Here is a 26,788-nt window from a genome sequence, read left to right as displayed (position 1 = left end):
AGTATAGGTATTATTTTCACCAAGCAGCCATCAAGCAACTTAAAGGGGTATTCCAGGCCAAAACCTTTTTTTATATATCAACTAGCTCCGGAAAGTTAAACAGATTTGTAAATTACTTCAATTAAAAAATCTTAATCCTTTCAATAGTTATTAGCTTCTGAAGTTGAGTTGTTTTCTGTCTAACTGCTCTCTGATGACTCACGTCCCAGGAGCTGTGCAGTTCCTATGGGAATATTCTCCCATCATGCACAGCTCCCGGGACGTGACATCATCATTGAGCAGTTAGACAGAAAACTTCAGAAGATAATAACTATTGGAAGGATTAAGATTTTTAATAGAAGTAATTTACAAATCTGTTTATTTTTCCGGAGCCAGTTGATATATATATAAAAAAAGGTTTTGCCTGGAATACCCCTTTAATAAACTGCTATGGTGGCCATATACCTTAGGTAACTGTCTTCCAGCCTTTCCCCCCATACACGTACATGCAGGGTTCTGCTAAACTTGCATGTTTTTTCAATCAACAGAGGGGAATAAGTCGCTGTCAGACACCTTTTGCAATGGCTGACCTCTCATAAAAATAAAAGTATCAGGCATGTTGAAATCAAAATGACTGATCTTTCTTTTCCCTAAGGCACCCAATACACATTAGAGGGTTGTCAGGGTTGGCTGATTTTCCTCTAATGTGTATAGGCACCTTTAACAGTCAAACCATGAAGCTTTTATTGAGACAGAAATATTGCTTCAAACAACAGAACAAAAATGGTCCGTGGACCAATAAAACATAACACGAAGGTTAGTGATACATACAGGGAACATAGGCACAGTGTATAGGCACCTTTAGGCTGACTATGCACTAATTTGATCATTCAACAAAACCAAAACAATCAAATGATTTTTTAAATTATTACTTATAATCACATCTAAATATAACATCTACTGACAACAATGGTTACTCATGTACATACTATTTGTCTCAAAAAATTAAAGTGGTCGTATTCCCTAAGGGTATGGTGTTTACTAAAGTACTGCATCTAAACAGTCAGTTTCACTTCATATACTGCTGGTTTGGAACGGTTTGCTGATGGCCCCATTATAAAAAGAACCAAGTGACTACATTCTTTTGATACTCTGATGGAATGTAATCTCTCATAATGAGGGACATTACTGCAATAAATCTTTAAAGGGGACCTGCAACCACTTTGAAAAACATTTTTGTAAGCTTTTGTATAGCTTGGGGCGGATCACATATCTTTTAGCTTGTAGCACGTCTATTGGCCCCCTGTTCCTGAGTTATAGGGTTTTGTAGTCCCTCTGACAGTTCAGGTAATCCGCCTGCGGGCCTGGGGAGATGGGGTTCTGGGGGGGGGATGGACATGCTACAAAAAGTTAAGTAATAAGCGCCCTCCTAAGAGGGTTACAATAACTTATTTTTTTCAAAGTGACCATAGATCACTTTAGAATTGCTAATTCTAACTTCATGCCTTTATCTTACATTTTGTAACCAGCTCAAATACAGTCAACCTGGTTGCATAAAAACACTAGAAAGTAGGAGGTAGTTCATTGCATGATAGGAAATGGCAAATAAAATGATATTACTGAAAAATTCATTTAGAACCCCTAATTCATAAAAAAAAACATACAATCACAAAAATTATTCTTTAACCCCTTAACGACCACGGACATATATTTACATCCGCGTCCGGCTCCCGGTCTGTGAAGCTTTGTATCTGCAGGGCCCTGGTTGCTATCAGCTACCACATGGCTAACTGTATCAACTATTAAAATAAAATGTTAGTAAATCATTAACATTTTATTTTAATAGTTCAGATAGTTACCCATGTGGCAAAATCAAATTTACGCTGGTTTCTGTACAGGATCATTAATAATGATCCTGTACAGCAACCGGCGTAAACATAAAAAAAAAAAAATTGCTGCTGTTTGGTCACATCACATGCTAGAAACTTTTAATATGGCCATTGTACATTATTTTTGAAGTAGAATCAGCTGAACCCCTTTTTGGCATTTTGAGATTTTCTGATTAATCGATAACTAATCGATTATTAAAATAATCCTTAGCTGCAGCCCTAGTAAAAAATCAAAAAAAGTCAAAAATGCAGCTTTTTTGTCACATTTTATTTCAAATTTTTTTTTATAAAAAGTGATCTAAAAGTTTTATTTATGTATAGTTCGTATCGATAAAAAGTACAGATGACGGCACAGAAAAGAAACTCTCAAACCGCCCCATATACGGAAAAATGAAAAAGCTATAGGTGGTCAAAATAGGGCGATTTTATATTACTGATTTTGTACAAAAAGTTTGAGATTTTTTTAAGCGGTACAAAAATAGAAAAGTATCTAGCCATGGGTATCATTTTAATCGTATTAACCCACAGAATAAAGAACACATGTCTTTTTACCGTAAATTGTACAGTGTGAAAACGAAACCCTCCAAAATGTGCAAAATTGTGGTTTTCATTAAAATTTCCTCCCTAAAAAAAATTATTCTTTGGGTTCGCCGTACATTTTATGGTAAAATGAGAGGTTTCATTACAAAGTACAATTGGTCACGCAAAAAACATACCCTTATATGGGTCTGTAGATGGAAATATAAAGGAGTTATGGATTTTAGATGGCGAGGAGGAAAAAACAAAAACACAAAAATTAAATTGGCCTGGTCCTTAAGGTCAAAATGGGCTTGGTCCTTAAGGGGTTAAGGGGTCAATGCGTGACCAAACTTTGATCTGTTTAAATAGCAAAATATCTCTTTATAAATAAAGGATACTTAATATAATTTATATTTATTTAAATTTGAATTTAAATAAAACTATAACAATACAAGTTTTCAACTGAAATATCTATATGTATGGATTTATTCTAAAATAGGTATTTTCACCCACACTGAAATTCAGGAACCCTGCTACATTTTGCTTGCTAGCCATGGATAGTATACATTTATAACCTGTAGTACTAATGCAACTATTGGGGGAAACCTATGTGTGCTAATTCACAAGCATTACATGGAGCCACCATTAAAACAGATCCTCCACAAAAGTAAGGCTCTGTTCACACCACTGTCATGGCTTCAGTTACAATAGAAAGTAAAAGAAGCAAAGTGGTGTGAACAGAGCCTTACGGTAGTGCCAGACCTGTCAAATGACAGGCACCAACTGTGCCAGACAGACCTTGTTGCTTGTAATGGGGTCTGTCGGGTTCTAGTGTGGTGTCCTTGGTTTCACGGAAACAATAGGGCAGCATGCTTTTTCTTCTTGCCAAATATGATGGAACCACCAATGAAGCCTCTGAAAGAAGTCTGGACAAATTCTAACTTCTAGAACATTAATTATATAAACCCAACCCTATATGCTAATACAATGCCATGTACACTTGTACACAATACCACTTTTGACAGAATTTGCCTTGTGCCTACTTGTTTTAACTTATGTGGCATACATGTATTTTTTTTTGGCCATTTCTGATTGTAAATCCATCAGTGAAATGACTTTATAATGCTGCCTACATTTCCCATAAATCATCTGACTGTGCAGAGAGAATGGGCATGGTGTTTGATTACTGCATCTGGTCATTTAATCAGGTTGCTAGTGCTGGAGTTCAGCCAGATAAACTCATTAGACTCATAAGTGGGTTGAAGTCAGTTCACATTATGTGCAGTTTTGATTCTTACTTAAAGGGGTACTCCGATGGAAAATATATATATATTTTTTTTATCAACTGGTGCCAGAAAGTTAAACAGATTTGTAAATTACTTCTATTAAAAAATCTTTACCCTTCCAGCACTTTTTAGCAGCTGTGTGCTACAGAGGAAATCCGTTGCTTTTTTAATTTCTTTTTTGTCTTGCCCACAGTGCTCTCTGCTGACACCTGATGTCCATATCAGGAACTTTCCAGAGCAGGAGAAAATCCCCATTGCACACCTATGCTGCTCTGGACAGTTCCTGACACAGACAGAGGTGTCAGCAGAGCGCACTGTGGACAAGACAAAAAAGAAATTCAAAAATAAAAGAATTTCCTCTGTAGCATAACTGGAAGGATAAAGATTTTGTAATAGAAGTCATTTACAAATCTGTTTAACTTTCTGGCATCAGTTCATTAAAAAAAAAAAAAAACTTTTTCCACCGGAGTACCCCTTTTAAGTACATTTCTTAGAGAAATATATCCACGAGGTGAAGGTTATTTGGCCTATAGTTACAATTGAGGTGTTTTATGAAGATCTGAAGTGTTTAGGCTTTGTTTCTACATTAAATATTAACTGCATTTTTCTGATTCTGTAATGAGTTTTCATAATTGCAGTAAAACCCACCAATTTTACAGTAATTTACACATTTGCTGTGAAATAGCAATTTTGCCACGATTTTGGAAAAATCATGGCAAGAATAGAAAAACTGCAGCAAGCAAAGCAAACAACTTACTAATGCAGCAAATATGCCCATCAACTTTAATGGGATTCCGCTGTCCCGAGTTTCCGCTGTGGCAATTCTGCAAAATTTAAAGACATGCCTTTAAATTTTGCTGAATTCATTGGCAGAATCCCATGTCAATGGGGGTTCGAATTTAAGCAGAATTCTGTGTTTTGAGAACACCGAAATTCTGCAGTTTATATCAACCTCCCATCCACACCACACCAGTTTTACCATTGTCCTTTGTCAATCAACTGTATGCAAATTCTACCTTTTTTTTAAATTATATTTTGGAGATCCTGTTCTAAAATCTAAAAGAAATACTTTAACCGTGAGACACTGATCCTCTAACTGAAATGGTCTTGGGATCCAGTTTCAAAGGTAAGACTTCACGTTCCTATCCTTGAAAGTTCTTTACCTGGAACTCATTTTAAAATTTGTTAATAACAATTTGCAAATTGCACGGCTATATGGATTCCGTTCACATTGGTCCTCTGAAGGATTTTGAAGAATGTTAGTTCATGGACGTCTGATATGGGTTGGAAAGTTTGCAGTCGTTATCATCATATTTCTGTAATGTAAGGATAAAACAGATACTATAAGTTTTATATATAAAAAATGGTGAGTTTATGAAACAAAACGGCAAATGGAAACCAATAAAGGCTCCCATTAGTTAAAGGGGTACTCCAATGGAATTTTTTTTTTAACTGGTGTCATAAAGTTAAACAGACTTGTAAATTACTTCTATTAAAAAATCTTAATTCTTCCAGTACTTATCAGCTGCTATATGCTCCAGAGGAAGTCCTTCTCTTTTTTAATTTCTTTTCTGTCTTACCACAGTGCTCTCTGCTGACACCTCTGTCCATGTCAGGAACTGTCCATAGAAGGATAGGTTTGCTATGAGGATTTGCTCCTGCTCTGGACATTTCCTGACATGGACAGAGGTGTCAGCAGAGAGCACTGTGGTCAGATAGAAAATAAATTCCAAAAGAAAAGAACTTTCCATGGAGTATACAGTAGCTGATAAGTACTGGAAGAATAAATATTATTAAATATAAGTAAATTACACATCTGTTCACATCTGTTACACTTTCTGGCACCAGTTGATTTAAAAAAAAATTGTTTTCCACTGGAGTACCGCTTAAAGTTAAAATGTGACTAAACAAGAGATTTTCTAGGACTTAAAATATCATTGATGAATCAGTGGAGGCCTGACACATAGAACTCCTGCCCATCAGCACAGTGAAGGGGCCAACGACTGAGCTGCAAACAAGGGGGTGCAGTACTCATGGAAGGGCGTGAAAATAAAAAAACAACCTATAAATGCATGTTTTGCCTAAGAATCATTTAAATATTAACATACATAAAATGTATTTTTGTGAAAATAACACAAATGAAACACCTCAATCAGTCATTCATCATGCATTCATTCATTCATGTTTCAAGTTATCAAATCCATTCAAACATTATCTTCCCATGGTTTCCAATGTTAAAACCAACCGTGGCTCAGGTCCCTGTCTGCTCCTGAAAATTGGTCTCTGCTTTTAATGAATGATCACACCGCAGAAATTCTGTTCAGCAAAGCTTGATGAATGGAATTGTGGAATTACGCCAGAATTCTGCTGAAATTGCGGAAGAAATCTGTGTTAGGCTGGGTTCACACCACGCTTTTGCAATACAGTTCCCATATCAGGTTTTTGATGAAAAACTGATTCCTCAAAACCCGAATAAGCTGTATCAAAACGTGTGCACAAATTTTAACACAGATACGGTTGAAAACCGTATTTGGTTTAAAAAAATGACGTCGGTTGCATCCGTTTTTATGGAAAAACTGTATACTTTTCACTCCATTATGAATAAAGTTTCACTTGTTAGATTGAAATTCCAAGAAAAAAAACTTTCAGTGTCAAAAACCGGATGGTGAAAACCGGATTGAACCGTACGCACATACCTTTCTGTATGGTTCCCAATGACTCCTATGTTAAAAAAAACGTATACGGTTTCCATACTGTTTTTCACCCGGACCAAAAACTGTGGTAGGCTACGGTTTTGGGTACGGGAAAAAAAACAGACAAAACCGTACAAGACGCAAAAGAGACACAACCGGATGCATCGTTTGGCATATGGTTATCAATGGAGAGTCAATGCATACGGTTTTCAATACGGTTCCATATGGTTTTCACAATGAAAACATATACAGAACTGTATTGCAAGAATGTGGTGTGAACCCAGCCTTATCTAAATATAAGACTAGTCGGAATGCCCACAGCAGAAATTCTGCTGTCTGAATGGGACTGTGGAATGCCATTCTAATCAATTGCAGTAAATTACAGCAGAATTTTTTTTATCAGAATTCTTTTGTAGAATTCTGCAGGGAAATTCTGCCATGGGAACATACCCTCAGAGGATGAAAGTTGGGGTATTTTCTTAAAGAAACACTTAACCTAGACATATTAGCCCTCATTTACTAAACTAATCCCGTCAATTTTTGTCGGGTTCAGCAACTGAAATTGCGTCGCACACCCTGTGCGACACTTTCTGAGACAGATTCTAATATTATGACCCGACATCACTCGGAGAGTTTTGAAAACCCTACAAAAGGGGTGTGGTTATTGAAAAAAAGGGGCGTGTTCCCATCAAAACTCCCAAAACACTCTGAGTATGTGAGAAAATACTCCACAAAAAATGTGAGTTTGTGAAGAAAACCCTACAGTTTATGTGGCAAAACATGTCTTATGCTGTTTTATATTAGTTAAACAAATGTTTCATACATTTATTTAATCCAATCTGAAAATTTTATAAAATTTAATTTTAAATTAAATTATAATTTAATTTATTTATATACAGTGGTCCCTCAACATACGATGGTAATTCGTTCCAAACGACCCATCGTTTGTCGAATGCATCCTATGTTGAGGGATCCGTGCAATGTAAAGTATAGGCATCTGTACTCACCTGTCCCCGTCGCTCCGGACCAGGTCCTCACCGCTCCCGCTGCTGTTCCAGGGGCTCCCGATGCTGTCCCGCTGCTCCGGTGTCTTCTTCGCGATCCTCCGGTGTCTTGCGCATCTTCTGCAGGGTCCGGGCCTTGCTTTCCGGTGACGTTATTACGCTGCTGCGCCGGCGCGGCGTGCGTAGTGACGTAATAACGACACCGGAAAGCAAGGCCCGGACCCTGGAGAAGATGCGCAAGACACCGGAGGATCGCAAAGTGGACCCGTAGCAGCGGGGATAGGTAAGTGAACCTGCTGGGGCACATTACACTGCTATCCGACAGCAGCTTAAGCATTTTGCGCTGTCGGATAGCAGTTAATGCGATGGCCCCGACATATAAAAGCATCGTATGTCGATGCTGACATCGACATGCGATGGCCTCTGAGAGGCCATCGTATGTCGATTTTATCATATGTCTGGGCCATCGTAGGTCGGGGGGTTACTGTATTTTTTTATTTTTATACGTTTTATTATTTTTATCAAATTCTGTAGAGTATACATTTCATTATTGTTTTTTTAAATCATTACACTGAACTTTATTTTAACCCCTTAAGGACCGGGGTTTTTTCCGTTTTTGCATTTTCCTTTTTTGCTCCTTGCCTTTAAAAAATCATAACTCTTTCAATTTTGCACCTAAAAATCCATATGATTGCTTATTTTTTGCGCCACCAATTCTACTTTGTAATGACGTCAGTCATTTTGCCCAAAAATCTATGGTGAAACGGAAAAAAAATCATTGTGCGACAAAATTGAAAAAAAACCTCGCTGTTTTGTAACTTTTGGGGGCTTCCGTTTCTACGTAGTACATTTTTTGGTAAAAATGACACCTTATCTTTATTCTGTAGGTCCATACGATTAAAATGATACCCTACTTATATAGGTTTGATTTTGTCGGACTTCTGGAAAAAATCATAACTACATGCAGGAAAATTAATACGTTTAAAATTGTCATCTTCTGACCCCTATAACTTTTTTTACCATGTATGGGGCGGTATGAGGGCTCATTTTTTGCGCCGTGATCTGAAGTTTTTAACAGTACCATTTTTGCATTGATAGGACTTATTGATCGCTTTTTATTCATTTTTAAATGATATAAAAAGTGACCAAAAATGCACTATTTTGGATTTTGAATTTTTTTGCGCACACGCCATTGACCGAGCGGTTTAATTAATGATATATTTTTATAATTCGGACATTTCCGCATGCGGTGATACCATATATGTTTATTTTTATTTACACTGTGTTTTTTTGTTTATTTTTTTTATGGGAAAAGGGGGGTGATTCAAACTTTTAATAGGGGAGGAGTTAAATGATATTCATTCACTTTTTTTTGCAGTGTTATAGCTCCCATAGGGACCTATAACACTGCACACACTCATAGGAAACCAGTGATCGATGATTCTGCCGCATGACTGCTCATGCCTGGATCTCAGGCACTGAGCAGTCATTCGGCGATCGGACAGCGAGGAGGCAGGTAGGGGCCCTCCCGCTGTCCTGTAAGCTGTTCAGGATGCCGCGATTTCGCCGCGGCTATCCCGAACAGCCCACTGAGTTAACCGGCATGGTTTCACTTTCGCTTTTAGCCACGCGGCTCAGCTCTGAGCTGATCGCGGCGCCGCGCGCTATTAGCGGCGGGTCCCGGCTTCACTATGACGCCGGGCCCGCCGTGATATGATGCGGGGGTTACCAAAAATTTAACAAATAATAACATTATTTAGTTTCATAAATAAAAATTATCCATTTTGGGCATTTTTGAGGCTATGCTTACACAGCAGAATTTCCACGGCAGATGTTTCCGCTCGGAATTGCATTGCCATCTCGGCAATATTTCAAATTTCTAAATTTAGCGTGCGACACAATTTCCAACCTGTGCAACACAAATTTTTTCCCGTGCGACACATTAGTAAATCAGGGAGAAAAATACACGGAGTAAATCAAAAATACTCACAGATAAACACTCCACTCTTAGTAAATGAGGGCTATTGTGTTCTACTGCAGAAAGAACAGTAGAGGGAGGCTCCTGCTGCATCCAGTTGTCTTAGGCTACATTCACATCACATATCATGCTGAGCTCCACTAAAGAGAGCTCCGTTGCGAAAAGACAGGAGTTAAGCAGAGAAAAAAATACTGCATATCTGTTATTTTTCTCCGCTCAACTCCCCTAAAATAAAGGACATCTTATGGAGTCCTTTGAAGTCAATGGGATCTGTTGGGACCCGTCGCTGTCCGTTTGGCTCCTTTAGTGGTGCAGTGATATGAATGTAGCCTTACATAAATATAATTTGTCATAAGGAAAAAAGGGAACACATAACTGATTTATTATAGCACCAACATTTTCCACAGCACTTACAAAGCCTGTCTGCATCACTCACTGTCCCCAATGGGGCTCACAATTTAAACCAGTCACTATTAATCAGTATGGTAATGTCCAACACTGCAAGGCAATTGTGCTGTTCACTAAGCCACTGTGCCAGATTTCCTTATTTATTTCTTTGTTTAAACTGCAGTATCAAAGGAAAGAAGCATTTAGGAAAGAAATATGTTATCTCTTTGTGCATTTTCTATGTTGTGTTTCAAATGTGAATCATGCTGCTAGTATCTTGTTACTACTGTCATTTCTATATCTGTAAGTTCTTCAAGGAATGTTCTGTTATAAGCAGCTTTGTTAATATAATTCTACCTAAACTTTTATTTAATTTACAGCTACCTTCTGTAACATATGCATTGACATTGCCATCTCACCTCTTCCTGTTGACTTTGCAAACACTGTGAAGTGTTCAGTTCATTTAAATCTTTCATTTCCACTAGATAGCTGGACTTCTGAATATGCGATGTCTGAAAAGGACATTTTGAATTAAATTCTTAAGTAAATTTAACATAAAACGTACACCGCCATTTTACAGAGCTATAAACGTAGTTAGTTGTTACTGTCTCTCAGTTTAGACAGAACAGCTCAACGTTTAGCCAGAAAAATACAATAGTTAAAAAAAAATGTAAAATAGCTTTTTGAAAAATTTTTACCCATTCACAACTCCTCAATTTTTGATTTGGGGCTTACATTTTCTTTCTCCTTCTAAGAACCTAATTTTTTTTATTTTTCCATTGACAAAGTTGTATTAGGACTTTTTTTGTGGGACAAGTTGTACTTTTCATCATATACTTTATTTCATCATATACTTTATTACAAAGTCAGAATTTTTTTTAATGTAGGGCAGAATTGAAAAAAATATGTAATCGCGCAATTTTGTGGGGCAATAATTTTTGGGGAGTTTACAGTACGGTAAAACTGACATGCTAACTTGGATAACTTTATGTTTCATTTTACGATTAAAAACATTTAATATAAAGCTTGAAAACATTTTTTTTAAATCTGTTCATTGCCGTGTTTTGACCCCAATAACTTTTCAAATTTTTCACCTACAGAGCTGTTTCAGGGTTTATTTTTTTGCACCATGAGCTGTAGTTTTAAACGGTACCACTTTTGTGTAGTTGTGGAATTTGATCACTTTCTATTACATTTTTTCTGGGATGTGATGTGACCAAAAATCAGCAATTTTGGTATTTGGAAATTTTTTTGCATTTACAACGTCGACCATCAGGGATCAGGAATGTAATAACTTAACCCCTTAACGACAAAGGACGAAAATGTACGTCCTGGTGATGCGGTACTTAACGCACCAGGACGTACATTTACGTCCTAAGCATAACCGCGGGCATCAGAGCGATGCCCGGATCATGCGCAGCAGGTCCCGGCTGTTGATCGCAGCCAGGGACCCGCCGGTAATGGCGGACACCCGCGATCCCACGGATGTCCGCCATTAACCCCTGAAAACGAAACCTTCCAAAATTAGCAAAATTGCGGCTTTCTTTTTAATTTCCTCACACAAATAGTATTTTTTTGGTTGCGCCATACATTTTATGGTAAAGTGAGTGATGGCATTACAACAGAAAACTGGTCGCGCAAAAAACAAGCCCTCATACTAGTCTGTGGATGAAAATATAAAAGAGGTATGATTTTTTGAAGGCGAGGAGGAAAAAATGAAAAGGTAAAAATAAAATTTTCTGCGTCCTTAAAGGCGTATTCCAGGAAAAAACTTTTTTTTATATATCAACTGGCTCCAGAAAGTTAAACAGATTTGTAAATTACTTCTATTAAAAAATCTTAATCCTTTGAAGTTTAGGTTGTTCTTTTCTGTCTAAGTAATCTCTGATGACACGTGTCTTGGGAAACGCCCAGTTTAGAAGAGGTTTGCTATGGGAATTTGCTTCTAAACTGGGCGGTTCCCGAGACACGTGTCATCAGAGATTACTTAGACAGAAAAGAACAACCTAAACTTCAGAAGCTCATAAGTACTGAAAGGATTAAGATTTTTTTATAGAATTAATTTACAAATCTGTTTAACTTTCTGGAGCCAGTTGATATATAAAAAAAAAGTTTTTTCCTGGATAACCCCTTTAACCCCTTAAGGACCAATGCAAATAAACCTGTACGCCCCTGAAAGACCAGGCCTGTTTTTTCAAATCGGGGATGTCTGTCTTTATTAAAGAATAACTCTGGTAACGTTTTGCCAATCACGATAATTCTGACATTGTTTTTTTGTCACAAGTCGTCCTTCATGTACATAGTAAAAGTAAGCCGATATCATTTGTAGTTTTTTTTACAATGCAAAAAATCATGAAATTTTTTTAAAAAATTACTATTTTTGCTATTTTAACACTAATTGGTTGCATATATTTATACATACTGACCAAATAGTTTATGAAACTTATACTTTCAGATGTCTACTTTATTTTGACATCATTTTTTAGTTTTTAATTAACATTTTAAATTAGTTAGAAGCCTAACAATTTAACTTGAAATTTTGAAAATTTGAAAAGTACATCTTTTTTTATGTGCTATGCAAGGTTTGCAGAAATTAAAAGGTAGTAGAACATAGGAACACCCCCCCCCAAATGACCCCATTTTAAAAACTAGACCCCTCAAGGTATTCGCTAGGGGGTACAGTGAGTATTTTAACACCATAGTTTTTTGGCAGGAATTATTACAAAGTCAGTGTTAAAAATTCGAAAATTGCAATTTTTCACAAATGCATCATTTGGGGGGCATATTTTTTGTACATCACTTCTGATATTGAAAGAAATGCACCCTATATTTTATTTAGCTGCTTGTCCCATGTTCGGAAATACCCCCTCTTTGGCCATATATGGTTCCTTGGCCGCGTGGTAGGACTCAGAAGGAGAGGAGCGCCATTTGGCTTTCAGGGCAGAACAGTATCCCCACCCCCACAAATGACCCCATTTATATACCGCATGCCTACAAGCTATTGGCTGGACCAGGGACCTCTCTGATTGGTCCTTGGTCGACTGGCAGTATAACGCATCTGTCTGTGACAGTTAAGGCTCCTGATGGATATATCCGCCATGTTGTGGGAATAAGCACCCGCTCATGGCGAATATATCCATTACTGCTGCGGCTGGGTAGCTCAGTGTGTCCGCTCATGACTGCTGGCGGGAAATCCGCCGCTATGAGTGGACGCACAAAGCTACCCAGCCACAGCAGCGAGCTCATTACCGTGACTGCTGCATAATGTGTAGGATCACGTGGCGGACATCCGCAGCATATTACATGCTGCGGATGTCCGCCAATGCGATCCTACACATTATGCTTTTTTTTAAATTAGATTCATTTAATAAATGTATTTTTAATATATATATATATATATATATATATATATATATATATATATATATATATATTTTACACTTTTATTACATTTTTATTTATTTTTACACTTTTATTTTATTTATTTATTTATTTTTACACTTTTTAATGCATTGCATTTATATGCTGCCTGCCAGTTTTCACTAGCAGGCAATACCCAGGGCAGACCTGGGGGTCTTTGTAGGACCCCCGGCTGCCCAGGTATGCAGCAGCACCCCGCGATGCTCCGGGGTGCTGCAGGAGAGACAGAGGGAGCCCCCTCCCTCTGTCAGAACTCCTTACAGCGCGCGGTCACTTCTGACCGCGGCTGTAGGGGTTAAACTGTCAGGAGTGAAGTGAACTTCACTCCCGGCAGTGCGGCAGGCCCCGGCCAGCCGCGTATTACACGCAGCACCCCACGATCGCGATGCGGGGTGCTGCAGAGGAGACAGAGGGAGCTCCCTCCCTCTGTCATAACACTTACAGCCCGCGGTCACTTCCGACCGCGGCTGTAAGGGTTAAAACTGCCGGGACCGAAGTTTACTTCGGTCCTGGCAGTGCAGCAGGGTCCCGGCTGTGTGATACAGCAGAGTCCCTGCCGCAATCTCGTGGGTGCACTGGGCAGCACCCACGAGAAGAATGGACGAGTATAGACGTCCAGGTGCGGGAACGGCCGCCAATCTGGACGTCTATACTCGTCCATGGTCGTTATTGGGTTAAGGCCCAAATGGGCTGCGTCCTTAAGGGGTTAATAGATCAGATAATTACGCACGTAGTGATACAAAATACATCTATTTTTAATTTTTTTACAGTGTTTTTGGGGGGAAAAGGGGGGTGATTTAAACTTTTATTGAAGAGAATTTTCTTTTGGATTGAAAAAGAATTTTATTTTACTTTTTATTACACTTTTTTGCACCCAAGGGCCTATTATAAGCCATCAGTACTATTATAAGCCATCAGCAGATGGCTTACATAGATCAATGTAATGCTATTCCATTACATTGATCCATGTCATCAGCACTCAATTTCTAAAGCCTGTCTAAGGCAGGCTTTAAAGGAGAACTGCAGCCGGAAAAAACGTATCCCCTATCTGCAGAATAGGGGATAAGTGTCTGATCGCGGGGGCAATGAGCGCTGAGACCCCCAGCCTGACGCCGCAGTCAACACGCCCCCTCCATGTATCTCTATGAGAGTGGCGGAGATGCTGAATCAAGGGGGTGTGTATGTCACCCTTCTAGTGAGGTAGTTGACACAAGCATTAGCTGTGCAGAGCCGCGGCAGTTCCTGGTCCTCATAAAAGAAATCGCGGGGGTCCCAGCAGTCGGACCGCCCCGCAATCAGACACTTATCCCATATGTTGCGGATGGGGGATAAGTTGACTTCGGCTGCAGTACTCCTTTAAAAGTTGCCAATTCATAGAAGAACTGAAGGCCCAGGTAAGACCATGGGCTTTCCCAGCAAACCAATGGCACCCCACGATGGAGTGCCAATGGAACCCATAGACAACAGGAATTACCAATATTTAATGTTTAAATGCCAGGGTCTGTATAAATTGCGGTATTTAACCGTTTAAATGACGGACATCGGAGCAAAGTCAGCTCCGGCAGATGTTCCCTGCTGATAGCAGCAGAAATGTTGTTATTCCTGCCGCTGTTTATTATGTACACCTGCAAATAATGAATGCGCTCATTTTTTTTTAAACTAAGTCGGTTTTACAGCCATATTTTTTACATATGGCTCATTTTACACTGTGTACATTATTTACTGTCTTTGCCATTTGTTATAAGTATATTATACATTATACGCAGACAAAAGTTGGCCTTCCTTAGAAGGCTAATACTCCTGTGGCTGTAAACCCTAATGTTACCAGCTTTTTTCACACTAGTAAAGGTGCTCCGTTACAAACTGATGTTAATGGCTCTTATTTTTAATTATTTTTTTCTACTTTGGCTGCCATTAACGTCCGTTATTGTAACAGAGCATAATGGGAGTTATAGCGGGCAAAGAGTGAATGGGATTCCTCTAACGTCCGTTATAAGTCCCGTTATTGTGGAGGAAGATAGCGGGAGAAAAAGACGTGTCATACATACATTTTTCTCCTGCTATCTTCTTAACGGACGTCACCTGCCGGACGAAAACGGTAGTGTGAAAGGAGCCTTACCATATCCAGCACACTGCGGCTACTGCAGCCCTTCTTCTGTTTCTGTATGTGCAAAACAGCATCATGGATAGTAAGGAAACAGACGTCTGTGCCGATTGCTTCATTAAAGAAACTGCACCTTTCCAGCTGTCTGAAAACATCATCTGTTAAAGAATGAAAGAGAAACATCATAGATTTATTAATGAAATCAAAAGATACTGCAAAAGCCATTTCATGTCAGTTAGCAGCTTATACTAGTGCCCAATCTCTGATGTTTACAAATGTGTAAGGGTCTATCCACATGTACAGTATCCTGCACAAATTTGATGTGCAGGATTTAAATCTGTGTTCAGTCAGTTTGTTTACATTAAAATCTGCAGCACAGAATCTTGCGCATCAAATATGCGCAGGATACTCTACACCCTAAAATACATTCCTATGAATTTAAAATTATGGGCCCGTCTGTTTACAGCCATCGGAGATGGTCGGGTGCCAATAACAGCTGAGTTGGCTGTATTCCACAACTTGCATAACACCCATTGACATGAAAAGACAGGTTAACATTGTAAACAGCAGATCACACAGCATGTTACCGCTATATGTTAAGGTACTATTTAGTCTACTGTATACAATGTTTACATGTCTCTTTCCTGTGATAGCAAAAGTCAATATTTTTTTATTAATCCTGGTTACAGCAGGTAAGAGTTACACTGCCTTATGTCGTTCTAGTGTGTACATAGGACTATAGTTTTAAGCAGACCGTCCTGCACTAGTCTATGTGAATGCTTCATTTTCATTCAATTAAAAATGTTAAGTGTAAATTTTTGTATGTGAATTAGGGAAGTATTATAATTCTATTTTGCTGTACTTTGTGTATGTTTATATTGTAGGAGGTTTTGAGTAAGAAGATTAGCAGGGTGTTCCAGGTAGGGAATTCCCCTTGGGATCCGATTTGTGGTTCAGAGCATTCACCCAGTTTAGATGACGAGGTGCATCAGAGATAGTGAAGAAATAAAAGTGTTTATTAGAAGACACAAATAGGGACAATGCGTTTCAGGAGCACTACTCCTCCCTTCTTCAGTCCCGGTATATTGCAGGAACCCAAAGAGTTGTCTAACCCATTTAATCTGGATACATATCTGCGGTCATCTTTACCATCACTGCCGTTAACAATCATAGTTTTTAGGTCCTCATTTCTAAGCAGATACGTTTTCAGTATATCTCTATGTATGTCTACTGACTGGACTAGAATTAATTGATAAATTCCTGTACGTTTGCAGCCACCAATAGCATTATTGACAGCAGCTTTGTCACCTCTCTATTCAGAATATGTGCACACTTGGCTAAGCTGAGAGTGCATGTGTATTTTCTGAATTCAAAAGATAGCTGCTGGTCATACAACTATCTGAAATGTATGGTCAACTGCAGTGGTGGCAGCAATCTGCCATGGATTTGGAGCTCTGTTTCGGAAAAACTGAGCTCCAAAACTTAAACAGATACATTGAGACATTAAATAGTACAGAATGTTTAACCTATTAAGTAAAAAAAAATCAAAATAAATTGCATGCAAGGGTAAACATTCACTTTTACGAAGACCTGTCAAAAATTTCTCATATGAGAAAAACATAGACCGGTGTAAAGATACACTAAACAACACCTGGAGTCACTGCTTTCATAAAAAAAAAATTATAATCTAGGGAGAAAAAAAGCACTAAAATCTTTCCTCCCATCAGTACAAATTATGCCTGAAGGTGTCTGAGAAAGAATGGAGTATTTCTCTACTTGTCACATGTAGCTCCGTGTGTCCGCTCGTGACTGCCAGATGGAAATCTGCTGCTACGGGCGGACACAGAGCTACCTGGCCGTAGCAGGGAACTCGCTCTTGTGAGTTTCGTCGGTGCATCCACCGCATGAAATATGCTGCAGTGCACTCCTTGTGACCCAACCCTAAATAAGGCAAAATACTGCACTATAAGAAACCATGTGCAGTTATGATGTCTGTACTTCCTGCCAGCTTACTATAATGAATGATACAATAAGTTTTTGATTGTGTTATTTTCACAACAAAACAATGAAAACATTATAAAACCAGAGGGCTAGGTATTTTGTTGTATTATGTGCAACATAGTTCTTTCTAACGTGGGCACACTGAGCTAAATTGCCTTCAGCAACAGAAACTTACCATCATAATCTGCTATATATACATCTACATCAATCCTCTGGAATTCTTTAAATATCTGTAAAAGAAATGTAGTTAGTCCTATAAATGTACTGCAAAACTAAGTTCTTAAGGTTTGCTAAAACTTTGACAGCCACATATCAAGAATATCATTTACTCTTCCCATATTGCACTTGTGTCATAGTAACAGAAGAATTTATTTTACAATCTTGGAAACCGCAGCACAAAAAAAATAAATAAATACATGACACAAATGCAGAGTGTAAACATAGGCCGATATTTATCCTTGTCTTTAGGCAGTTTTTTTGGTCTAGAAAAGGCGCAAAAAAGGCGCAAGTGGGGTTTAGTTGTGCCATTTTTGCGCCTTTTGTTTACACATTTTTGATGATTTTGAACTTGCAATCCACTGATTTTGGCAATACACATGATATGGACAGGTTTTATCAACTGCTCCTTTTTGTGTAAAGGCACAAAGAAGGTGCAAAGCCTCTGAAAAGTCTCTAAAACTACACCAGCCCAGACTTAGCTTAGCTTTTTGGTGTATGTGAAGAGAGAAATTTCAGAAAATGTGACCTGCACAAAATGTAACAAATGCTCTGGGACCATTTAATACATTTGGTGCTCCTACACATTACAGGACACACACACAAAAAAGGTGTAGAAGAATGCTTCACTTACAATTACAATGATAAATGCCAGCCATAGTGTATATATTTTTTCTGCTCAAGAATACTTTGTTGCACATGAAGTCCTCTATTTAGGTATAAACACACTTAATCGACTTACAGAAATGTCTGCAACTTTCCCATCCAATTGTATGGGGTTCACAGAAATCCATGCATATACTGCACATGTAACCAAACTCACAAGTATGAGATTTTTTTTGTTCTAGTCAAAGTTTAAAGGGATTTTCCAGTGGAATACTATTGACGGCCTAGCCTCAGGATAGGTCACCAATATTTCATCAGTGCCCGTACTACACAGAGTATTGGGCCAGAAGCAGTTGGATCTGTACTCTGTGTAGTGGTGGCGCTGCGTGAATGAAGTCTCAGCTACTATTGAAAGAAAAAGGGAGCTGAGGCTGCAGTAAGGCTCCACTGTCACTAAACAGACTATGGAGCTAACTGCATCTGGCACCATACTTTGTGTAGTGAGGTAGGCAAATAGCTAATCAACAATGGTGCTGGATCACTCTGCCTTTCCTCTTCTGTGGATAGGCCAGTAATAGGATTTGACTGGTAAACCCCTTTAATCACCATATATGCTGTATTTTCCTGTTGAAAAGGCAATTCAGTGTTAGGAAAACATGTTATAGAACAAAAGAAGCATGTGCAGATTGTTTTTTATTTTATTTTTTTATTCCAGTTTAATTTGTAATCTATTTATTTAGAGCAAATCTGTCAGATGATTTCACATAATGTAACTTATCACAGCTCCAGGTAGAAGTTATATGCCCCTTGACAGACATACATTTAGACTTGTAACTTCTGCTATTCTTTATGATTGTAAATGAGCAGCTTGTGCTCACAGGGCTAAAAGCTTAACCCCTTAAGGACTGAGCCCTTTTTCACCTTAAGGACTCGGCCATTTTTTGCAATTCTGACCACTGTCACTTTAAACATTAATAACTCTGAAATGCTTTTAGTTATCATTTTGATTCCGAGATAGTTTTTTCGTGACATATTCTACTTTAACATAGTGGTAAATTGTTGTGGTAACTTGCATCCTTTCTTGGTGAAAAATCCCCAAATTTGATGAAAAATTTGAAAATTTAGCATTTTTCTAACTTTGAAGCTCTCTGCTTGTAAGGAAAATGGATATTCCCCAAAAAATATTTTTTTATTCACATATACAATATGTCTACTTTATGTTTGCATCATAAAATTTATGAGTTTTTACTTTTGGAAGACACCAGAGGGCTTCAAAGTTCAGCAGCAATTTTCCAATTTTTCACAAAATTTTGAAACTCGCTTTTTTTCAGGGACCAGTTCAGGTTTGAAGTGGATTTAAAGGGTCTTCATATTAGAAATACCCCATAAATTACCCCATTATAAAAACTGCACCCCCCCAAAGTATTCAAAATGACATTCAGTCAGTGTTTTAACCCTTTAGGTGTTTCACAGGAATAGCAGCAAAGTGAAGGAGAAAATTCACAATCTTAATTTTTTACACTCGCATGTTCTTGTAGACCCAATTTTTGAATTTTTGCAAGGGGTAAAAAGGAAAAAATGTTTTACTTGTATTTGAAACCCAATTTCTCTCGAGTAAGCACATACCTCATATGTCTATGTTAATTGTTCAGCATGCGCAGTAGAGGGCTCAGAAGGGAAGGAGCGACAAATGGTTTTTGGGGGACATGTCACCTTTAGGAAGCCCCTATGGTGCCAGAACAGCAAAAAAAAAACACATGCCATACCATTTTGGAAACTAGACCCCTCAGGGAACGTAACAAGGGGTAAAGTGAACCTTAATACCCCACAGGTGATTCACGACTTTTGCATATGTAAAAAAAAAAATTTTTCCCTAAAATGCTTGGTTTCCCAAAAGTTTTACATTTTTAAAAAGGGTAATAGCAGAAAATACCCCCCAAAATTTGAAGCCCAATTTCTCCCGATTCAGAAAACACCCCATATGGGGGTGAAAAGTGCTCTGCTGGCGGGGAACGTAACAAGGGGTTAAGTGAACCTTAATACCCCACAGGTGTTTCACGACTTCTGCATATGTAAAAATATTTTTTTTTTTAACCTAAAATGCTTCTTTTCCCAAAAAATTCACATTTTTAAAAAGGGTAAAAGCAGAAAATACCCCCCAAAATTTGTAACACAATTTCTCCCGAGTACGGCGATACCCCATATGTGACCCTTATCTGTTGCCTTGAAATACGACAGGGCTCCAAAGTGAGAGCGCCATGAGCATTTGAGGCCTAAATTAGGGACTTGCATAGGGGTGGACATAGGGGTATTCTACGCCAGTGATTCCCAAACAGGGGGCCTCCAGCTGTTGTAAAACTCCCAGCATGCCTGGACAGTCAGTGGCTGTCTGGTAATACTGGGAGTAGTTGTTTTGCAACAGCTGGTGGCTCCGTTTTGGAAACCGTGGCGTACCAGTCGTTTTTCATTTTTATTGGGGAGGGGGGCTGTGTTGGGGTATGTGTATATGTAGTGTTTTTTACTTTTTATTTTATTTTTTGTTAGTGTAGTGAAGTGTTTTTAGGGTACAGTCGCACGGGCGGGGGTTCACAGTAGTTTCTCGCTGGCAGTTTGAGCTGCAGCAGAAAATTTGCCGCAGCTCAAACTTGCAGCCAGATACTTACTGTAAACCTCCGCCCATGTGAGTGTACCCTGTACATTCGCATTGGGGGGGGGGGAACATCCAGCTGTTGCAAAACTACAACTCCCAGCATGTACGGTCTATCAGTGCATGCTGGAAGTTGTAGTTTTGCAACAGCTGGAGGCACACTGGTTGTGAAACACCGAGTTTGGTAACAAACTCAGTGTTTTGCAACCAGTGTGCCTTCAGCTGTTGCAAAAGCTACAACCCCCAGCATGTACAGACAGCGCAAGGGCATGCTGGGTCATGTAGTTATGCAACAGCTGAAGGCATACTACTTTGGCTGGGGATTATAGTTATGCAACAGCTGGAGACACACTGATTTGCTACTTAACTCGGTGTGCCTTCAGCTGTTGCAAAACTACAACTCTCAGCAGTCACCGACAGCCAACGGGCAGGCTGGGAGTTGTAGTTATGCAACCAGCAGATGCACCACTACAACTCCCAGCATGCACTTTAGCTGTTTGTGCAAGCTGGGAGTTGTTGTTATACAACAGCTGAAGGTACACTTTTCCATAGAAAAAATGTGCCTCCAGCTGTTGCAAAACTATAAGTCCGAGTTGTGGTGGTCTGCCTCCTGCTGTTGCATAACTACAGCTCCCAGCATGCCCTTTTTGCATGCTGGGAGCTGTTGCTAAGCAACAGCAGGAGGCTGTCACTCACCCAACTCCTGATCCACGCTGCAGGTCAGTCCCTCGTCGTCGCCGCCGCCGCTCCTGGGGCCCCGATCCCAACATTGACGCCGGAGGTCGGGGTCCCCAGCTCCCGGGGTGCACGTCCCGTACCTGCTCACGTCCTCCGGAAGAGGGGCAGAGCGGGTTGCGGGAGTGACACCCGCAGCAGGCGCCCTGATTGGTTGGCCGACGAATCAGGGCGATCGTGAGGTGGCACCAGTGCCACCTCACCCCTGCTGGCTATGGCTGTTCGGGGCCATCAGAGATGGCCCCGAACAGCCTGTAATTCCGGGTCACTGGAGACCCGATAGACCCGGAATCTGCCGCAGATCGCTGGACTGAATTGTCCAGCGATCTGCGGCCATCGCCGACATGGGAGGTCATCATGACCCCCCTGGGCGATATGCCACGATGCCTGCTGAACGATTTCAGGCACCAGCTCCCCTCCAGCTAGCGGCGGGGGGCCGGGATTTGACAGGACGTACTCAAACGTCCTGAGTCCTTAAGGACTCGGAAAAGGGGCCGTTTGAGTACGTCCTGCGTCCTTAAGGGGTTATCCACCATAAGGTAATTATTACCTGTCAGACAGTTGTTGACATGCTTAGGAAGGATCCGTGCTTGTCTTTGAGTCAACCATAACACTGTGGCTATCTGTTGCTTTTTGTGTACTGGCTATTTCCTGTTGGAATTCCCTCGAACTACATGTCCCATAATTACTGTGATAAAGTGGCAAGGAAAGGGTGGATTTCCTTTGCTCACTCTGGAGCAACCCTCACCTGCGGCCTAATTAATGAGGCAGCAGAGAAGGGAGGTATTTATAAGGGAGAGATTCAGTGTGATCTGGGCTCTCCCTTGGAAACAGCAGGGCGCTGTAAGGGGGGGAGACAGCGGGCCCTGTTGGAAGCACACAGCAGGAGCTGTGAGGGGCCCAAGTGAGAGTGTGAACTGTGAGTAATCAGGTTGCACATGTTTTAACTGCATGAGGGGAGCTCACCAGTTAGTAGACATGGCATGCTGAGAGTTGTAGTCAGTGACCAGACGGTCTAGGACTTTATTTTGTTCGTGTTTTATGTTTTGTTTTAACTGCAACCTTTGTAAATAAAGCTGGTGAGGTGCCAGACTTGTGTGCTGAACTGTTGTCTGGCGAGTTATTGTGAGGAAACGTGTCCTGTAGCAAGAGACCAGAGCTATCCCAGAGGATGGTTCATCACATTTGGTGGAGGATGCGGGCATCACGTTGACAAGGGCAACCAACGGGCGAGTTGGAGAAGGAGCCATTGCTAGGAGCAACCCCCTTCAAGATTGCACGTCGGATCAGTCCAGCAGAGGAGAACAAGAACAGGACGGAGTCTGTGGAGGAACATTGCTAGGGGCAACGGATCGAGTTTTTTTTTTTTTGGAAAAGGGACAACATCGGCAGGCTGTTGCTGGGGGCAACCGACATGGGTCCCAACCGGTGATCGACGGGATGAAGCTGAGGTCCCGTGAGTTGTTGGTGGGCGGAATCCCACTGTGGGTGGACTTGGATGGTCGTAAGACTGTGTCTCGGATAAGGCCGGAGGTAATTCAGTGTGTGAAGTCCCGACCGGAGACCGCTAAGTTCAAGTTACTTTTGAAGCCTCTTTTGGGACAGCGAACCATGTGTTGGAGGTTTGTGCGGGACTTACAGGTAAAATTGTTACAGGGAAAAAGTAACTCAGCAGAGGCTGAGGACGGGGAGTGTAAGCAAATACTAGGTGTGTCAGGTGGGAGTGTGCCAGACCACTGGGGGAGCTGAAGAGCACTCTGCAAGTCAAGCTACGGAGAGGGCTATGGAAAAGCCAAAGTTGTGGAAGAAAGGTCCAGTGGAGCTGGATGTTGCGTTTACAGTCACAGACCTAAGTAAATGAGATGGAGAAGAGTCGTCTCGAGTGTCTGATAGAGGACAAGAGAATGACTCAAGGCCCGACGGCGAGAGTGAGGAGACCGCTGTTAGCAAAAGGTCTCTGAAACGACGAGCTGGCATGGGGAAGAAACTGGAGCAGATCCAGGTTTTGGAAGAAACCCTGCAGTTGGTTTCTATGAAGTTGTCAGAAACCGAAGAAAAGGTACAGTGTATGACAGAAGAAAGAGACAAAGTGCTTGCAGACTTCCAGAATGAGCAGGAACAGAAGACAAAAAAAAACACGGAGCTGCACAAAAGTGACATTGTGGCTCTGCAAGATGAACTGTCCCGCTCCCAGAGTCTGGTGACCTGCCAGAAGAATAAAGTGGAGAGTCTGGCCAGGCAGGTTACCTTTCTGACGAAAGAAGTGAGTCTTCTGCATAGTGCATATCACGCTCTAAGGTGTGACTACAAGGCTAGGCTGGTTGTCGTAGAGAAGGGGTCTCAAATTTGCGGCCAGCGGAAAGAAAGTTTGTGGCCCGCACCAAGTATGTGTAATTTGTATTGCCCGACATCCGGGACATGCAGTTCTGGGCGCCGGGCAGGTAACTTCTTCAGGCTAAATGCCGGAAGGCTTCACTTACCCCGCCCTCCTCCTTCCGGTCTCCGGTTGCCCGGCCGGCCCGAGTCTGATGAGTGACATCACGCATGTGACGTCCCTCCGCAGACCCGCACAGGAGGACGTCAGTGACGTCATTCGTCAGGCCGCTGCCGGAGAGGAGAAGCGCAGCGTAGGACAGGTAAGTGTGTCTATGTGTGGGTGTCTGTCTGTGTGTCTATGTGTGTGTGAGAGTTGGGGGGGGGGGGGGGGGGGGGTCATGACAATGCTACCTAATGTGGGGAACCTGCTACTACCTAATGTGGGGAACCTGCTTCTACCTAATGTGGGGAACCTGCTTCTACCTAATGTGGGGAACCTGCTTCTACCTAATGTGGGCAACCTGCTTCTACCTAATGTGGGCAACCTGCTTCTACCTAATGCGGGAAACCTGCTTCTACCTAATGTGGGAAACCTGCTTCTACCTAATGTGGGGAACCTGCTACTACCTAATGTGGGAAACCTGCTTCTAGATAATGTGGGGAACCTGCTTCTACCTAATGTGGGGAACCTGCTACTACCTAATGTGGGGAACCTGCTACTACCTACCTAATGTGGGGAAACTGCTACTACATACCTAATGTGGGGAACCTGCTTCTACCTAATGTGGGGAACCTGCTACTACATAATGTGGGGAACCTGCTACTACCTAATGTGGGGAACCCCCAGAAGTAGCACCCTCATCATCCGTCAGCTCATGCTATTACCACACAGAGGTAGGGGGAATGTGGGGGTTGCTGGGGGATGATGAGGGGCGCATGATGGGGGCATAATATGTAAGGGGCGCATAATGGGGGCATTATATGTAAGGGACGCATGCGGCCCAGCCTCACCCAGCTGCTACCTCCAGTGGCCCCCAGATAATTTGAGTTTGAGACCCCTGCCGTAGAGGATCTGGAGCAAGAGAAAGTGCTGTTGGCGCACAAAGTGCAGAGCCTGGAAGCGCAGAATGAAACACGCAGAAGGTCCTACTTGGCTGCCTTGGTTTTGCTGGGAGCGCAACTCTACGAGCAAGAGGTTGTGTTGACAGACAATGAGCAGTTGAGGAAACAATTGCTGTCTTCGGAAGACACTATCAGGGACTTGACAGAGTTGCTTGATAGTGAGAGGATGAAGTCCGCTAAGCTCCAGTGTAAGCAGCGAAAATATGAGAAAATGAAAGAGGACCGGAAAGTCCTAAAAGAGAGCAGAGACAAAGTTATGGTGGAATTGGCTCAAGAAAGGCTTCTGCTGCAGAAGTCTCAGAATGTAAAGAAGTCTTCTGAAGCTAAGATTGAGGTGAAGTTCTGTAAAAAGTCCTTTGAAGCTAAGATTGACGTGAAGCCCGGTGAAAAGTCCTCTGAAGCTAAGGTTGAGGTGAAGTTTTATAAAAAGTCCTCTGAAGCTAAGATTGAGGTGAAGCTGAATGAGAAGTCCCCTGAAGTTAAGACTGAGCTGTAGCCAGGTGGGAAATCCTCTGAAGTGAAGTCTGAAGTGAAACCCGGTGGGGAATCCCCTGAAGATGAGATGTGTACATGGTGGCTGGTGAGAGTGAGAAAGAAAAGTGTCAAGGTCTTCAGTGTCTGTGGGACAAGAGTTGTCCAACAGGAAGGAAAGGCAGCTACACAGTTTCCACCACACAAATGAATGGAGTAAATAGATGTGCACCTACACACTACTCGTAATGAATACCCCTCTCATTGTCTTGTTGGAAAGTGAACCTTAAGCCCAGTCTAAGATCCAGAGCCCTCTGGATCAAGTTTTCATTAAGAAAATCTCTCTACTTTGCCTCCAGACACAGTCTGAGAGTCCTTTAATTGTTTTTTTTTTGCAAACCTAGATTGTCACCCCAGGGGCAGCTTCTTTGGGCCACTCTCCCATCTTGTATACAGGATCTTTGGAGCTCAGCCAGAGTAACCACTGGGTTCTTGGTTACATCTCTTATTAACCACATAGGGACCCAGGGCGTACAGGTACACCTTCACTCCCTGGTACTTAAGGACCCAGGGCGTACCTGTACGCCCGTGGGAATTTCGATCCCCGCCGGGCGGGGACCGGGCTGACTGCTGATTACTATCAGCAGGCACCCCGCGCAAATGCCCAGGGGGGTCTTAAGACCCCCCCATGTCGGTGATCGCCGCAAATCGCAAGGTCAATTCACACCGGCGATTTGCGACGATTCCGGGTCATACGGGTCTATGGTGATCCGGAATATAAGGGGGATCGTGGTTGTCCAAGACACCCATGATCACCCTGAAGGGATAGGAGTGAGGTGGCAGGGGTGCTACCCCTCCTATCCCTGATATTGGTTGTCAAGAAGCGACGACCAACAGCAGATCGGGGGCGGGGGGGGGGGTTGACTTTCGGTTTCCCCGTTCTGCCCACCCACAATAGGCAGGGCAGAACGGGGAAACCGACAGGGACTGTCGCTGAAGTCCACTTACCCATCAGCGGCGGCAGAAGGCAGCGATCGGCAGCAGGGATCGACGGAAGAAGAGTAAGGCCATGCGGCTCCCTGGATCCTACGGGAGCCGGAGAGTTGCGTAGCAACATCTGGAGGGCTACAGTCTGAGACCACTATACACAGGTCTCTAAACTGTAGCCCTCCAGATGTTGCAAAACTATAACTCCCAGCATGCCCAGACAGCTGTTTGCTGTGTGAGTATGTTGGGATTTGTAGTTTTGCAACAGCTGGAGGGCTGCAGTTTGGAGATCACTTTGCAGTGATCTCTAAACTGTGGCCCTCTAGATCTAGCAAAACTACAACTCCCAGAATGCCCACATAGCAGTTTGCTGTCTGGGCATGCTGGGATTTGTAGTTTTGCAACATCTGGAGGGCCACAGTTTGGAG

At 41.5% G+C, this 26,788-nt stretch overlaps 1 protein-coding gene across 6 annotated transcripts in view; it reads right to left on the bottom strand.

The window, feature by feature from the left end:
- Positions 1-339: 339 nt before the first annotated feature.
- Positions 340-26,788, bottom strand: part of LOC130368994 (pendrin-like) — a 222,433-nt gene continuing 195,984 nt past the window's right edge. For 3 of the 6 annotated variants that reach the window (XM_056573591.1, XM_056573594.1, XM_056573595.1), the window contains 5 exons: positions 17,436-17,490; positions 15,275-15,417; positions 10,155-10,247; positions 5,919-6,040; positions 340-4,989 (listed from right to left, as the gene is read on the bottom strand). In XM_056573591.1, coding sequence (XP_056429566.1) covers positions 5,963-6,040; positions 10,155-10,247; positions 15,275-15,417; positions 17,436-17,490 — 369 coding nt within the window. In that variant the 3' untranslated portion in view covers positions 340-4,989; positions 5,919-5,962. The remainder of the gene's footprint in view (positions 4,990-5,918; positions 6,041-10,154; positions 10,248-15,274; positions 15,418-17,435; positions 17,491-26,788) is intronic. The other 3 variants (XR_008892636.1, XM_056573592.1, XM_056573593.1) reach the window with 3 other exon arrangements.

Source organism: Hyla sarda, chromosome 4 (assembly GCF_029499605.1).
Source record: "Hyla sarda isolate aHylSar1 chromosome 4, aHylSar1.hap1, whole genome shotgun sequence".
NCBI classification, from domain to species: domain Eukaryota; kingdom Metazoa; phylum Chordata; class Amphibia; order Anura; family Hylidae; genus Hyla; species Hyla sarda.
Note: the sequence above shows the minus strand (reverse complement) of the source record. Positions and strands in the feature narration are given on the sequence as shown.